At 39.3% G+C, this 16901-nt stretch overlaps 2 protein-coding genes across 2 annotated transcripts; both read left to right on the top strand.

Annotated features, from left to right (window-relative positions):
• The first annotated feature begins 760 nt into the window (after positions 1-760).
• LOC136169047 (olfactory receptor 10N1-like) lies at positions 761-1693 on the top strand. Its single transcript, XM_065936806.1, has one exon. The coding sequence runs from the start codon at positions 761-763 to the stop codon at positions 1691-1693; it is 933 nt and encodes a 310-aa protein (XP_065792878.1).
• An 11418-nt stretch (positions 1694-13111) lies between these two features.
• Positions 13112-14044, top strand: LOC136169227 (olfactory receptor 10N1-like). The gene has a single exon (XM_065937035.1). It carries the CDS (start codon positions 13112-13114, stop codon positions 14042-14044), a length of 933 nt encoding a protein of 310 aa, XP_065793107.1.
• The last annotated feature ends 2857 nt before the right edge of the window (positions 14045-16901 follow it).

The following is a 16901-nucleotide window of genomic DNA, read 5'->3' as shown; positions in this document are numbered from 1 at the left end:
GAGAAATATTTAAAAGATGAAAATTGGAAAGGAGCCTCTGCTATGCCTACCCCTGGGCTGTCTGCTGCCATAAAGTTGTTGCTTAGCTGCTCTGTCGTGTCTGACTCTTTGCGACCCCATGGACTGTAGCCCTCTAGGCTCCTCTGTCCATGGGATTCCCAGGCAAGAATACGTGGTGGGTTGCCATTTCCTTCTTCAGGGGATCGTCTCAATCCAGGGATGGAACTCAGTTCTCCTGAATTGCAGGCAGATTCCACACCACTGAGTCACTGGGGAAGCACTTAGTAGACCCACAATATTCTTGGCAGAATTTCTAATTCCCATTTTCAACATCATCTTTATATTTAAACAGAGGTAGTGGTGGTTGTTGTTCAGCTGGTAAGTCCTGTCAGACTCTTTTGCCATCCCGTGGACTGCAGAATTCTTGGCTCCTCTGTCTTCCACTAACTCCCAGAATTTGCTCAAATCCAAGCCTATTGAGTTGGTTATGCTATCTAACGATCTTATACTTTGCCCACCCCCTTATCATTTTGCCTTCAATCTTTCCCAGCATCAGGGTCTTTCTCAAGGAGTCAGCTCTTCATTCAGGTGCCAAAGAATTGGACCTTCAGATTAGCAACAGTCCTTCCAATGAATATTCAGGGTTGATTTCCTTTAGGAGTTAATGGTGATGAATGTATAGGTATTGTGTCTGTCACAGTCAGCCTCCACATTCATGCTTTCTGCTCTTTTTTCTCCCCTAGACCTTCCTCCCAGGAACATGAGGAACCACACAGAGCTGAAGGAGTTCATCCTACTGGGAATACCTCAGACAGAGGGACTGGAGACTGTGCTCCTTGTCATCTTCTCGTTCATTTACCCCTTGACCCTGTTGGGCAATTTGCTCATCCTTCTAGCAATTGTCTCCTCCTCGACCCTTCACACTCCCATGTACTTCTTCTTGGGACTCCTATCAATTTTGGACATGCTGTTCCCCTCTGTCACCTGTCCCAAGATGCTATTCTATCTCTCTGGCCAGAGTCGAGCCATATCCTATAAGGGATGTGCTGTTCAGCTCTTCTTCTATCATTTCCTGGGTTCTACGGAAGGCTGCCTCTATTCTGTGATGGCTTATGATCGTTTTGTTGCCATCTGTCACCCACTGAGGTATATGCTCATCATGAGACCTGGAGTCTGTGTTGGTTTGGTCATGGCAGCCTGGTTGCTAAGTTATCTTCATGCCTCCGTCCTGATAGCCTTTGTCTTTCAGCTACCCTACTGTGGCCCCAATCGGGTGGACCACTTCTTCTGTGACATTCCTGCTGTCTTACCCCTGGCTTGTGCTGATAGCTCCCTGGCCCGGAGAGTGAGTTCCACTAATGTTGGCTTTCTGGTTTTAATGTTTTGGTTGTGTGTTTGTGTCTCCTACACACGTATTGGGATTGCCATTTTGAGGATCCGTTCAGCAGAGGGCAGGCAGAAAGCTTTCTCTACCTGCAGTGCCCACCTCACTGCCATTCTTTGTGCCTTTGGACCTGTAATCATTGTCTATCTGCAGCCCACACCCAACCTCTTGTTAGGTGTCACAGTGCAAATATTAAATAATACTGTCTCACCCATGCTGAACTCTTTAATCTATTCCTTAAGGAACAAGGAAGTGAAAAGATCCCTAAAAATGGTTTTCTACAATGTAGTATTTACTGCTCTGAAATAAATTGTGAATTTTGTAAAGGATTTTTGAAACTTCTTGTCTTTTAACATCATTCTCTATTTCTTTTTCTTTTTAAAACAGTTTTTATTGGAATATAGTTGCTTTACAATGTGTTAATTTCTTCTGCACCATAAAGTGAATCAGCCATACCCAACCACATATCCCTTCTTTTTATTTCCTTCCCATTTATGTCACCACAGAGCATTGAGTCGAGTTCCCTGTGCTACCCGGGAGATTCTCATTAGTTATCTATCGTATATATAGTATCAATAGTGTATATATCAGCCCCAATCTCCTAATTCATTCCCCTGCTTTCAGGCTCAATAGCCATATTTCTATTCTCTTCTATTCTCTGTGTCTCTGTTTCTGTTTTGCAAATAAGATCGTCTATTTCTTCCTTTTTGGTTTGTTGTTTTTTTTTGTTTGTTTTTTTTTTTTTTTAGCTTTTATTTTGTATTGTTAACTGAAGCATAGCCAGTTAGAAATGGTGTGACAGTTTCAGGTAAACAGCAAAGGGACTCAGCCGTACATATACATGTATCATTCTCCTCTAAACGTCCCTTCCTTTTAAATGAATAAACAGATAATAGAAAATGCTTTCTCTAAAGCGTTAAATTCTGTTTACCCAATAAGACTTTCTATCATTGTGTGTAAACCACAGAGTCCCAACAGTAACTCCATAACTAATACTATCCTCAGTACCTTAATCCTAGGAAAGAAGTCCAAGAGGCATACCAAAGAGCTAGAGACAGATTTCTTGTCCTTAGAATGGGCAACCTGTGTTTCCTGGCTGCTCATAGTGAGAAACTGTGGCTATCCAAGAAGAAGGATCTTTAACAGCCCTCTCTGTGCCAAACCACCCTTCATTCCTTTTTTTTTTTTTTTTTTGCTCCATTTAAGATGTAATTGTTCCCCTTTTCTGGCTATAAACATTTCACTTCCTCCATGTTGCTAATAGTTTTTATTACCATTGACAGAACATGATCTGTTTTCCAGGCTCTGTGATGAATGTTGCACAGATATCATCTCTTGTAATCTTTACATCATGATCACCCCATAAAGTAGTTTACGTTTTGTAAACAGAACTTTGAAGATTAGAGACTTTAGATGAACCCAAGGTTGCACATTAAGTGGAAAACCAGGCCTGAAGCTCAGATCTTGTTAATTACATAGCTCTTACCCCATGACTGCCTTAAAGGACCTACTTGGCAGTTACTCATCCTCATTACCTCTCTCCAGAGTTCATGATACTCAGAGAGTGTTCAGTAAATAACTGCTAAAGCATGCACTGACACAGGTTGTGTTTACACACTGACTTTATTATTATCTCCACTAATTCTGTGCCACAATCCATTGCACCCCTCTGTACATGGTGGCACTGACATATAGCCATTCATAACACATGCTTAGTTATGGTAAAGCCAGGTCTAGTCCCAGCCCTCAGTTCCTACTGTCCATGTTTCCTACTCTACCATTACTGATGACATCCCAGGTTACTCTCTAATGTAAAAGGATTAGGGAAGTTCTCCTGTCCAGGTTTGTTTGAAGAGAAGATATCTTGATTACTGAGTTCAATTACCATGCTTATCTGGTTTTCCCACCAAGTTACAGCTTCCAACTTAGTCTGCAACAATATTCCAGTTGATAATTATTTCTCGGTTTTCTCCAGAATCCATGGAGTAAGAGTGGGTAATACTTATTGGAGATCCCACAGACATGTCAGCTCTTAGTTTTTATGACATTCTAGTGATTTGTAGTTTCTGTATTCCACTTTTACTCTCAAAAGTTTCCAAACTACTTGAAACCATTAAAACAAAAAAAGTGAAGATTTCGAATACAATAAGCTGCTGCTGTTACAAAAGACCTGAGACAAAAGAACAAGAGGAAGTTCGCTAAAGCCTAGAATAACATGATAGCTCTATGGCCCCTCTTAACCTGACTTGCAAAATCTAAAATCACCTAGAATCTTATTCCTGTGCTATGGGAGTGTGACCTAGACAATATGCTGGATTTAAGTAGTATTAGTTCTCTGTCCACTTAATACTGGATACAGCTAGAAGAACCCATATGCTGTGAGTTCTGGTAAAGTCTGGAGACTGATTATGGACAGATACTTACCACACTAATACTTAAACTTGTTCAGTAGATGTCTTTACAATGGAAAATTCCATAACATTTGTCTTATTCACTGTTATGCCCACAGGACAAGGCCCAGTGACCTAGTAAGTATTGAGTGAATTTGTTGAATGAATGAATGAATTGATACCACCTCGCCTTTCAAATTATGAGGCAATTGCTTATTTATTTACATGAAAACAAAATAAATGCATATATGCGTGTGTGCTCAGTCCTGTCTGACTCTGCAACCTTGTGGACTGTAGCTCACCAGACTGCTCAGTCCTTGGGATTTCTCAGGCAAGAGTACTGGAGTGGATTGCCATTTCCTTTGCAAAGGGTCTTCCAGACCCAGGGATCAAACCCTCATCTCCTGTGTCTCTGGCATTGCAGAGGGATTCTTTACTGCTTGAGCCATGAGTGTCAAGTGAAATCAGAAACATGAGTGACGTAATTGGGATACAAAACAATTACATTAATTTTAAAAATATATTCTCTTTAAAGTTGAAGATGTAAGAAAACCAAATCTGAATGAACTCCATCCACTTTTCTTGACTCTTAAATCAGTGTTGTTATAACTGGAATTGCAAAAATAAAATAAATACACCAGTTTAAATATTTTATGTATCTAAAACTTTAGTATAGCACAAAACATAAAATTTTACTTATATGTGCACACACACACATGCAAACACCAATTATTAAAATCTTACTCCATCATCAACAAAAGCAACTTGATTAAAAGGAGGGTAAAGGTCTGAAATAGACATTCTGCAAAGCAGATAATAAACAGATGAAAAGATGCTTAATATCACTACCATTAGGGAAATGCAAGTTAAGTTGCCAAGGAAATGTCACCTACCATCCACTAAAATGGCATTCACTGAAAAAAAAGGAACAAGGAAAAAAATATGGTGAAATTGGAACCACTGTATACTGTTTGTAGGAACTGTAAAATGGGGCATTCACTATGGAAAATAGTATGGAGATCCCTCAATTAATTTAGAATTAACATTACCCTATGATTCAACAATTCTACTTCTAATATACATCCAAAAGCATCCTGAATATTCATGTTTATAGCATGTTCATAGCGGCATTATTCACAATACATAGGAGGTGAAAATTATTTTCATCCATTAATAATAGAAGGATAGTCAAAATGTGGTATATACATACATAGAATATTATTCCCACTTTGAAAAGGAAGGAAATTGACATAATTGGATGCTACTTGATGGGTGAACCTTGAGAAGATTAATTGAAATAAGCCACCCCAAAAAGACAAATACTGCAAGATTCCAGCAATCTGAGGTTTTTGGAGCAGTTAAATGATAGAAAAGAAGGTGGAAAGGTGGTTTCAGGGGCTGGGGAGGGGAAGATGGGTAGTTTAATTAATATAGAGTTTCCTTTTACAAGATGAGAAAGTTCTGAAGTTTAGATGCACAACAGCGTGAATATGCTTAATACTATTGCACTATATACTTCAAATGGTGAAGATAGCAAATTAACAAAGCAAAATACTTTGTTAAGTGTTTGTGTGTGTGTGTGTGTGTGTGTGTGTGTGTGTGTGTGCGCGCGCGTGCTCAGTCCTGGTCAACACTTTGCGATACCATGGACTGGGGCCCTCCAGGCTCCTGGGTCCGTAGAATTTCCCAGGCAAATATACTGGAGTGGGTTGCCATTTCCTACTCCAAGGGATCCTCCCAGTCCAGGAATTGAACCTGCTTCTCCTGCATTGGCAGGCAGATGCTTTACCACTGCACCACCCGGGCAGCCATTTCGTGTGCTTTATCACTATTTAAAAATAAGGCTCCTTACTTAGTTCTAACATATCCTGTGATTTGTGAGTTTGCTAACTTCTCTATTTTTTTTTTATAATTCCATCTACTGTTGAGCCTCTCCAATTATTAGTTGTTAAATACCTCCGTTTCTAATACCTTAGATTCAAGAGATTAGATCTAATAGACAGAGTGCCTGAAGAATTATGAACAGAGGTTCATAATACTGTATTTGAGTCAGTGATCAAAACCATTCCCAAGAAAAAGAAAAGCAAGTAGCAAAACGGTTGCCTGAGTAGGCCTACGAATAGCTGAGAAAAGGAGAGAAGTGAAAGGCTAAGGAGAAAGGGAAAGGTACACCCTTTGGAATCCAGAGTTCCAGAGAATAACAAGGAGAGATAGTAAGTCATTCTTCAATGATCAATGCAAGGAAGTAGAGGAAAACAATCGAGAGGGAAAGGCTAGAGATCTACTGAAGCTAACTGGGGATACCAGTTGCAAATTAGTATGTGTTATGTTGTTTATGGGATGTGTTATGCTGTGTTATGTTGTTATGCATTATGTTGCTGACTATAAAGAAAGCAGAGCACCAAAGAATTGATGCTTTTGAACTTTGGGGTTCGAGGAGACTCTTGAGAGTCCCTTGAACTTCAAGGAGATCACACCAGTCAATCCTAAAGGAAACTAGTCCTAAATATTCATAGGAAGGACTGATGTTGAAGCTGAAACTCCAATACTTCGGCCACCTGATATGAAGAATTGACTTATTTGAAAAGACCCTGATGCTGGAAAAGATTGAAGCCATGAGAAGAAGGGAATGACAGAGGATGAGATGGTTGGATGGCATCACCAACTCAATGGACATGAGTCTGAGTAATCTCTGGGAATTGATGAAGAACAGGGAGGCCTGGCGTGCTGCAGTCCGTGGGGTCGCAAAAAGTCGGACACGACTGAGCGACTGAACTGAACTGGTGATGTTTATGAATCACGCCAAAACTAATTTTCAATGTTCTAATCTCAAAACCTGGAATATAACCTGAGGTTATATTATTCTCATTCTCATATTGCTACTCTCCTTTGTTGGTTGCAATCTTCTGGGTGTTCCCAGGAGATACTTGTGAGGGAGCTTTACCTGATTAGGGATCCTTGGTGGCTCAGATAGCAAAGAATCTGCCTGCAGTGCGGAAGATCCAGGTTCAATCCTTGGTTCAGGAGGATCCACTAGAGAAGGGAATGGAAACCCACTCCAGTATTCTTGCCTGGAGAATTCCATGGACAGAGGAGCCTGGCAGGCTACCATCCATGAGGTCGCAAAGAGTCGGACATGACTGAGTGACTAACACTTTCACTTTCACTTCACTTAACCTGATTATTAGAATCTAAGTCCTGTTCTCAATGTACATTCAGGTACAGAACCTTAAATACAAAAATGAAGTTCTGTCCTGATGTTATCAGATTAGGCTAAAGCAGGATGTTAATCCACATACATTCCCAATAGCATTTCTCTGACCTCGTTACTATCTTTTCTCCCTTTTTCCTGATCAATGATCTCAAAGTTCTACTGTTCAAGCATCTTCCTTATTTGGCTCCCTTAATGTATTCTAGCTCCTCTAGTCACTGTCCCCATGATAGCCAGAATTATCTCTTCATATGTCCTCTCTCCCCTAAATACTCAAGCACATTGCTACTGAAAACCCTCTTAGCTTCTCTTAAACCTCCTAATATGGAGATCAAAATTTTGACAGTGTCCAAGTGGGCCTTAGTAGTCACATGTTTTAGGGCTTCTCCAGTTTATCTCACAGTTCTTTTCCTCTCTTTCTCAAGTTTATCGATTGTGCTGTGCCCCCTTTCAGAGCCTGTGCACTTGCTGTTGCTTTTGCTTAGAATGCTTTCTCCCTTCCCTTCCCTACACTCTTAATTTCTCTTTGGATCTCAACTCAGATAACAGTTTCTCAGGGAAGTTCCTCTGGACCTTCAAGGAACACTACCCAGTTCTTCAAATAACAATAATAATAGATATTAATGTGGATACTTCTCATTGGAAAAGACCCTGATGCTGGGAAAGATTGAGAGCAGGAGGAGAAGGTGGGGGACAGAGGATGAGATGGCTGGATGGTATCATCGACTCAACGAACATGAGTTTGAGCAAGCTCCAGGAGACAGTGAAGGACAGGGAAGCTTGGAATGATGCAGTCCATGGGGTCACAAAAAGTCAGACACGACGGAGCGACTGAACAACAACAAATATTTAAACACATGAAAGAGAAACACAATTTCTTTGAATACAAACACTCTCCCATTATAACTTTTAAATACATTGAACTCTTCTTTCTAGCATTTACTGCATTAAATAATTATAACTTCCATGTATGATTATTTGATTAATCCCTTTCTGGGTCTAGACTGCAAGCTCTGTGAGAGTTGAGACCAATGACTATTTTCTCCCCATCAGAGCATAACAGTATTGTACATCACAGCAGCTGTGAATAAATTTGGGAGAAATGAATCAATGACCTCACTGAAACCACTAATTTGTTCACATCACTTTGTCCTCTGTCAGCCTTTTCTTGTCTTTACTTAGCTTCTTACCTAGTTTAGATTCTTTTGACCATTATTATAATTAGTTTTAAATCACTCAAATCCTTCTCTCCATCATGTCTTCCTGCCAAGTCTTTGGTGCACCCACGTGCCTACTCCATTCCTTCACCTGTTCTGTTAAGATTTCCTGGAGAAAAACCATAAGTCAAGCAGCAATAAATTCATCATCACCTACCTCAAATGTTGCTGCACTCTTAGGACTTTTCTTTATTAGGACGGTGCTCATGATCTATTGGAATGAATGTTGATACGGAGTTGGTGCCTGGACTTCTACTCAACTCCTGGAATCTAAATCATAAAGAACAAAACCAGGATTCACCAGCAAACTGAGGACTAAAAGATCAGTAAGATCTCAGTATTTCCCATCACAAGACTCCTTGGTAAGTCAGGTGTAAAACTGAGCCTGGGGAGACTCTTCCTCTTTACTGGCTGATTTGGTGACAGTCAGGTTTCCCAGGTAGTCCTAGTGGTAAAGAGCCCATTTGCCAATGCACGAGACTTAAGAGCCGCCAGCTCAATCCCTGGGTTGGGAAGATCGCCTGGAGGAGGACATGGCAACCCACTCCAGTATTTTGCCTGGAGAATCTCATGGAAAGAGAAGCCCAAATGGCTCCAGTTCACAGGGTCACAGAGTCGGACACAACTGAAGTGACTTAGCACACAGGCAAGACAGTCCAGGACTTGCCCAAATTATTGTCTGCTCACCCCCACTCCCATCACAGGAGGGAAAGCTGAAATAACGAGAGCAACGGAGAATGGCTTCCTTCTCCCACTATTGTTTCTTATCCCTCAGACTCTCTCTGCCCCATACTGAGAATCCAGGTCAAGTATATCATTCTACCATTTAGTTTTCTGCATGACCTTTCCTATCAAACACAGTGATGCATGCCTTGCAAGCCATTTTGAACAAATGTTAGTCTTTAATAAATTAAATTTCCTAAAGGCTGAGATGCTTCTTTGTATAATTGCTTTTTGGTGTGCTTTTCATCAATTAAAGAAAATAAAAATCCTGAGTACTTGGCTTTGCTGGGTAAAGCGTAAATAAAAAACTAATACTAAAAGTTCTATTTTATTAAATGTAAACATTTAATATATTCAAGACATGCACAGAATCTACATTTAACACAAATAACTTGGGCACAAGGCTTTGTTTACTCAAAATGAAGAAATCCTATAGAGATGATGGGCAGCATGTCAACTATAGTTATTGAATAGTTGAAGTTTCCTAAGACAGTGTCTTAAGTGTTCTCACCAGACATACAAAAAAAGAGAACAAAAAGGAAAGAAAAGAAATATGAAAAAGGAAAAAAATTGTTACTCTGTGAGGTGATGGTAATGTTAATTATCTGATTGAAGTGATCATTTTACATCACATACATGTATAACAACATCAAGTTGTACATATAACATATGGACAATTTTTAACTCAATTATATTTTAAGAAGCTGCTTTAAAAAAGATGACTATACCCTGGAAAGGCACAGTCCAGGCCATCCCACCCAAGATGGCCCCTATGTGGCAGTCCAGAAATTTGAAAAAAAAAAAAAAAAAAAAAAAGGAGGACTGAAAGCTGCCTTTACAGGTTCAGCTTCAAGGTCAAGAATTAATGTATTAGTGGCCTATTGCTGCATGAAATACAATCACAAAGCTTAGTGACTTAAAGATAACAATTTATCAGTATAAAAAGCAAATTGAAACTTTGATGAAAAATGCAGGTAAAATACAACTTGCCATTCATCCTTTGTTGCTTGTGATAATTCTGGAACATTTTTGTACTTTCTGGAGGAAATTTTAAAAAGAAAACTTATTTATTGAACTCTGCCCTCTTGAGACCTTATAACTATTTATTCTGCAAAAAGTATCATCGCTGAATGTAGAATATTTGTGTTTTCAGTTTGACTGTGATGTTGATTTAGCACATGCAACCTTGATTCTGAAACATCTGGATTGGTATCTAAGATAGTCCATGACTTATATCTCCTCTGAAAACACTCTTATAGACCAAGGTCAATGTCATGTTGTTTACTTCCTAGTCAAATGCATAGTTATCATTTTTTATATTTATATAGCCTCTACAGTTTTTTTCAAGTCATTAATCACTCTCTAAAATTTTTAAAGTAATTAAAGATAAATAAGATGGCAGAATTATTAACTTGGACATTCTTTTATTATTAGTCAGATATGAACAAAAATATTAAGCTTACTTTTTATATTGAAACCCAGATATACTTGAAATAATCTAACTACCTAGATGCTCCTTAAATACTGTAACTTTGTGGTCAGAAACTAGGGGCAAAGTCCTAAAGAAGAGACCAAATCCTAGTTCCTTTCAGAGTAAACTCCATGATTTGGGGCAAATTAAGTTCTTGGACCCCAACTTTCCTCATCTGTAGAAGACGTCATGAGAGATAACTATAAGGTTTAAATAAGACAGTCTATATACTCTTTTTCTTTCAGAGAGACTCTAACTTTCTTGAACAGGGGGACTATGTTTAACCACACAGGCTCAACAACATTTCTGGCTCTCCTGGAAAACAATTATTGTCCTGCCTGATATAATTAGTATCCACTATTTGTGAGATAAATGGATCAGTATATGTATAAATAAGCAAGTTAATGAATGTGTTCAATGAAGAATTTGAAATCTGTCATCCCAAATATTCATTGAATATCCTAGGCATTTATCTATGAAACTTGAACAGATGCTGAGTACTATAAGACACATATTTCAAGTTACAGTTAAAAGTTCTTTTTGACCTCAGTTTGTTTCTTACCCCTCTAGTAAAAGTCGTTCAGTTATGTCTGACTCTTTGCTACCCCATGGACTATACAGTCCATGGAATTCTCCAGGCCAGAATACTGGAGTGGGTACCCTTTCCTTTCTCCAGGGGATCTCCCAACCCAGGGATCAAACCCAGGTCTCCAGCACTGAAGGTGGATTATTTACCAGCTGAGTCACAAGGGAAGCCCAAGAATACTGGAGTGGGTACCCTATCCCTTCTCCAATGGATCTTCCTGACCCAGGAATTGATCCAGGGTCTCCTGCACTGCAGGTGGATTCTTTACCAACTGAGCAATCAAGGAAGCCCTTACTGCTGGCAATAGGCCTTTATTTCCCCTACCCCTTGGAGGACTGCCTATCTCTAATCCACTGTACCATGTACCACGGCCACAGAGGTGTGCATGAGATTCATCAGATTTGAATCTGGATCTGAGGCTCTCAGAAGCAAAGGGTGGCTGAGGTTGAATCACCTGCTGGCAGGGCCCTGAGGATGCACCACAAGTTCTTACTGCTGAGGAGCTGCCCTAGTTTCTAGTCCTCCATGAGTTTAGCTTTTCATCAATTTCATTAATTTTCTGAGCTAACCCAATTACTACTTCTTGAATAGATCAATCCTTTTGCCTCAAATAATAAAATAATTCATTAATTAAAGCAAGACATACACATGAAAAAGCAGTAAATACATAAATGTACCTATAAATACATGATATATATGCCAAATGAAGTTTTAAATTATTATATTATTCTATTGAAGTATATTTTACAAAGGAAATCATAAAAGGCTTAATCTTTAATCAGTTTCCTTCACTCTCTTTCTGTCTAGTTACTAACGTATAATTAAAACAAGCAGTTAATTGCTTCCTTGCTTAATAGGATCTCTGACTAGATGGATTAATACCCAAAGGAAGGCCAAGGTTACTTAAAGCTTGTTTGGGAATTATTGCAGTTCCTAGAGTCAACGAAGAAATTATTGCAAGAGAGAAAAGCACATTGAGATTTTTGGCATTCTATTTGAAAGTGATCGGAAAATAGAATTCTGGAGGTCTACCAGCAGACTGCAAGCTGATGGGAGTTTAGCAGGACAGGGCTGCTTCCTTCTCCTGCAGAAGGAGAGAAAAGTGACTTTCAACTCAATAACACCAGCCAGTTATGTTCCCTCTTTGCCTTGTAAGTGCCCAAATTTTATTCTTTAAATTAAAAAAAAAAAAAAAAAAAAACTGACTCTCACCCTCTCCCATATATCATTACCACCAAAATAAAAATAGAGCTAGAGCTAGAGCTAGATAGGATTTTAGGCAATAGAATTCATGAATTGATCTATGATTTGAAGACCTCAGCGTTGGAAAAGTTAAAGCAAGTTGGAAAAGATATGAGAAGTGTTCAAAAGATAGAAATTGGAAAGGAACCTCTACTATATCTATCTCTGGGCTATCTATTGCCATAAGTTGTAGTTTAGTGACTAAGTCATATCTGACTCCTTTGGGACCTGATAGACTATAGCCCACTAGGTTCCTCTATGTGTAGGATTGCCCCAGCAAGAATACTGGAGTGGGTTGCCATTTCCTTCTCCAGGGGATCTTCCTTACCCAGGCATCCAACCCTAATGTCTTGGTTCTCCTGCATTGCAGGCAGATTCTACACGGCCGAACCACCAAGAAAGTACTTACTAGACCTTCAATGTTCTTGGCATAATTTCTAACTCTCAATTTTAATATCATCTTTATGTTTAAACAAATGTTGCTGCTGTTAAGTCCCTAAGCATATCAGACTTTTTGCCATGCCATGGACTATAGCATGCCTGCTTCCTCTGTCCTTCACTATCTCCCAGAGTTTGCTCAAATTCATGTTCATTGGTCCATTGAGTTGGTGATGCTTTCTAACTATCTCTTCCTCTACCACCCTCTTCTCCTTTCTCTTTCAATCTTTCCCAGCATCAGAGTCTTTTCCAAGGAGTCAGCTCTTCAGATTAGGTGGCTAAAGTTTTGGAGATTCAGCTTCAGAAACAGTCCTTCCAGTATTTATGGTTGATTTCCTTTAGGATTGAGTGATGATGGATGAACGTATTGGTGTTGTGTCTGTCAACAATTAACCTCCACATTCGAGCTTTCCTTTCTTTGGTCTCCCCTAGACCTTCCTCCCAGGAACATGAGGAACCACACAGAGCTGAAGGAGTTCATCCTACTGGGAATACCTCAGACAGAGGGACTGGAGACTGTGCTCCTTGTCATCTTCTCATTCATTTACCTCTTCACCCTGCTGGGAAATTTGCTTATCCTTCTAGCAATTGTCTCCTCCTCGACCCTTCACACTCCCATGTACTTCTTCTTGGGACTCCTATCAATTTTGGACATGCTGTTCCCCTCTGTCACCTGTCCCAAGATGACATTCTATCTCTCTGGCCAGAGCCGAGCCATATCTTACAAGGGATGTGCTGTTCAGCTCTTCTTCTATCATTTCCTGGGTTCTACGGAAGGCTGCCTCTATTCTGTGATGGCTTATGATCGCTTTGTTGCCATCTGTCACCCACTGAGGTATAAGCTCATCATGAGAACTGGAGTCTGTGTTGGTTTGGTCATGGCAGCTTGGTTGGTGGGTTGTCTTCAGGCCACCATCCTGACATCCTTTACCTTTCAGCTACCCTACTGTGGCCCCAATCGGGTGGACCACTTCTTCTGTGACATTCCTGCTGTCTTACCCCTGGCTTGTGCTGATAGCTCCCAGGCCCAGAGAGTGGGTTCCACTAATGTTGGCTTTCTGGCTTTAACTCTTTGGTTGAGTGTCTGTGTCTCCTACACACGCATTGGGATTGCCATTTTGAGGATCCGTTCGGCAGAGGGCAGGCAGAAAGCTTTCTCTACCTGCAGTGCCCACCTCACTGCCATTCTCTGTGCCTATGGACCTGTAATCATCATCTATCTGCAGCCCACACCCAACCCATTTCTTGGTGCCATGGTGCAAATATTAAATAATATTGTCTCACCCATGCTGAACTCATTAATCTATTCCTTAAGGAATAAGGAGGTGAAAAACTCATTAAGAAGGGTGTTCTATAGTGTAGTATTTACTGCTCTGTACTAAATTATGAGTTTTGTAAAGGATTTTAGATTTATTGTCTTTTAACATCATTCTCCTAATTCTTCTGATTTTTTTAAAAAAAATTTTTATTGGAATATGTGCTTTATAATGTTGTGTTCATTTCTTCTATCCAGTGAAGTGAATCAGTCATACCCACACATGTATCCCTTCTCTTTTGGATTTCCTTACCATTTAGGTTGCCGCAGAGCATTGAGTAGAGTTCCCTGTGCTATACAGTAGGTTCTTATTTTTTATCTATCTTATACATAGTGTCAATAGTGTATATATGTCAGTCCCAATCTCCCAATTCATCCCACCACAGCCTTTCTAGCTTGGTATTCATGCTTCTTTTCTCTACATCTGTGTCTCTATTTCTGCTTTTCAAATAAGGTTGTCTATTTCTTTTTTTGTTTGTTTTGTTTTTTAATTTTTATTTTGTATTGGAGTATAGCCAGTTAACAAAATTGTGAGTTTCAGGTGAACAGCAAAAGGATTCAGCAATACATATACAGTAATGTTCTCTTCCAAACTCCCCTTCCTTTTAAATGAATAAAGAGATACAAAATGCTTCCTCACATTTGTCTTATTCATTGTTGTATCCACAGGGCATGGCCCAGTGACCAAGTAAGCACTATGCATAAGTTTATTAAAATAATGAATGGGTACCACTTAACATTTTAAATTATGATGTAATCACATATTTATTTAATGAAAACTGAAACACGACCAAAATAATTGGGATACAGAACAACAACCTACACTAATTTAAATATATATTCTCATTAAAGTTGAGGATATATGAAAACCGATCCTGAATGAACTCTAACTGCTTTTCTCGACTCAAATCAGTATTGTGATGATTGGCATTACAAAACAATTAAATCAGTTTAAATCTTTCCTGTATCTAAAACTTCAGTATATAGCTCACAACATAAAATTTTACTTTAAAATACATGCCACAAATACATACAAACATCAATTCTTAAAATCTTACTCTATCAACAACACAATAATAACAAAAACAAAGAACTTGATTCAAAAAAGTGGGCGGAATATCTCAACAGATATTTCTCCAAAGAAGACATAAACGTGGCTAATAAACACATGAAAAGATGCTCAACATTGCTCATTATTAGGGAAATGCACATAAAACTACAATGAGATATCACCTAACACTGGTCAGAATGGCCATCATCAAAAAATCTACAAACAATAAATGTTGGAAAGGGTGTAGAGAAAAGGGAACCCTCCTACACTGTTGGTGGGAATGTAAATAGATACAGACACTATGTACGACAGTATGGAGATTGCTTAAAAAAACAATAAAACTACCATATGACTCAGCAATCCCACTACTGGTCATTTCCCTGAGGAAACCGTAACTGGAAAAGGTACATGTTTCCCAATATCATTGCTGCACTGTTTACAATAGCTAGGGCATGGAGGCAATCTTTATGTCCATCAAGATATGAATGGATAAAGAAGCTGTGGTACATATATACAATGGATTATTACTCAGCCATAAAAATGCATTTGAGACAGTTCTTATCAGGTGGGTGAAACTAGAGCATGTTATACAGAGTGAAATAAGTCAGAAAGAGAAAAACAAACACCATATATTGGCATATATATTCCATATATGGACTCCAGAAAGATGACACTGATGAACCTATTTGCAAAGCAGCAATGGAGATGCAGACATAGAGAACAGACTTGTGGACATGGGAGAGGGCAGAAGAGGGTGGGAAAAATGGAGACAGTAGCATAGAAAGAATATACTACCATATGTAAAATAGCCAGTGGGAATGTGCTATATGATTCAGGGAGCTCCAACTGGGACTCTGTGACAACCTAGAGGGGTGGGGCGAGGGAGGAGGTTCAAGAGGGAGGGGACATATGTATACCTATGGCTAATTCAAGTTGATGTATGGCAGAAACCAATACAACATTTAAAGCTATTATCCTTCAATTAAAAACAAATACATTTAAAAAAACAAACAACTTGATTAAAAAGGGGGTAAAGGACTTAAAGACATTCTTCAAAGAAAATAAGAAACATACAAAAAGATGCATAATATCACTGCTATTCAGTCAGTTCAGTCGCTCAGTCAAATCTGACACTGACCGCATAGACTACAGCACTCCAGCCTTCTCTGTTCATCACCAGATCCCACAGACTGCTCAAAGTCATGTCCATCAAGTCGTTGATGCTATCCAACCATCTCATTCTCGGTCATCCCCATCTCCTCCTGCCTTCAACCTTTCCCAGCATCAGGGTCTTTTCCAGTGAATCAGCTCTTCACATCAGGTGGCCAAAGTATTGGAGTGTCAGCCTTTCCAATGACTATTCAGGACTGATTTCCTTTAGGATTGACTGGTTTGATCTCTTTGCAGTCCAAGGGACTCTCAAGAGTCTTCTCCAACACCACAGGTCAAAAACATCAATTATTTGGTGCTCAGTTTTCTTTACAGTCCAAGTCTCACATCCATACATGACTTGGAAAAACCATAGCTTTGACTGGATGGACCTTTGTCAGTAAAGTAATGTCTCTACTTTTTAATACACTGTCTAGGTTTGTCATAGCTTTTCTTCCAAGGAGCAAGTGTCTTTTAATTTCATGGCTGCAGTCACCACCTGCAGTGATTTTGGAGCCCAAAAAAATAAACTCTGTCACTGTTTCCATTGTTTCCCATGTTTTCCTATTTCCCTTGAAGTTATGGGACCAGATGCCATAATCTTAGTTTTTTGAATGTTGAATTTTAAGCCAACTTTTTCATTCACCTCCATAAGCAGGCTCTTTAGTTCCTTTTGTCATCTGCATATCTGAGATTATTGATATTTCTCCCAGAAATCTTGATT

This window comes from Muntiacus reevesi, chromosome 5 (assembly GCF_963930625.1).
Source record: "Muntiacus reevesi chromosome 5, mMunRee1.1, whole genome shotgun sequence".
Lineage (NCBI taxonomy): Eukaryota > Metazoa > Chordata > Mammalia > Artiodactyla > Cervidae > Muntiacus > Muntiacus reevesi.
This window is presented reverse-complemented; position numbering and strand designations above follow the sequence as displayed.

Bases quoted from the DNA above. Each gene is read 5' to 3' on its own strand.
- LOC136169227 (XM_065937035.1), top strand. From the start codon at position 13,112: ATGAGGAACCACACAGAGCTGAAGGAGTTCATCCTACTGGGAATACCT.
- LOC136169047 (XM_065936806.1), top strand. From the start codon at position 761: ATGAGGAACCACACAGAGCTGAAGGAGTTCATCCTACTGGGAATACCT.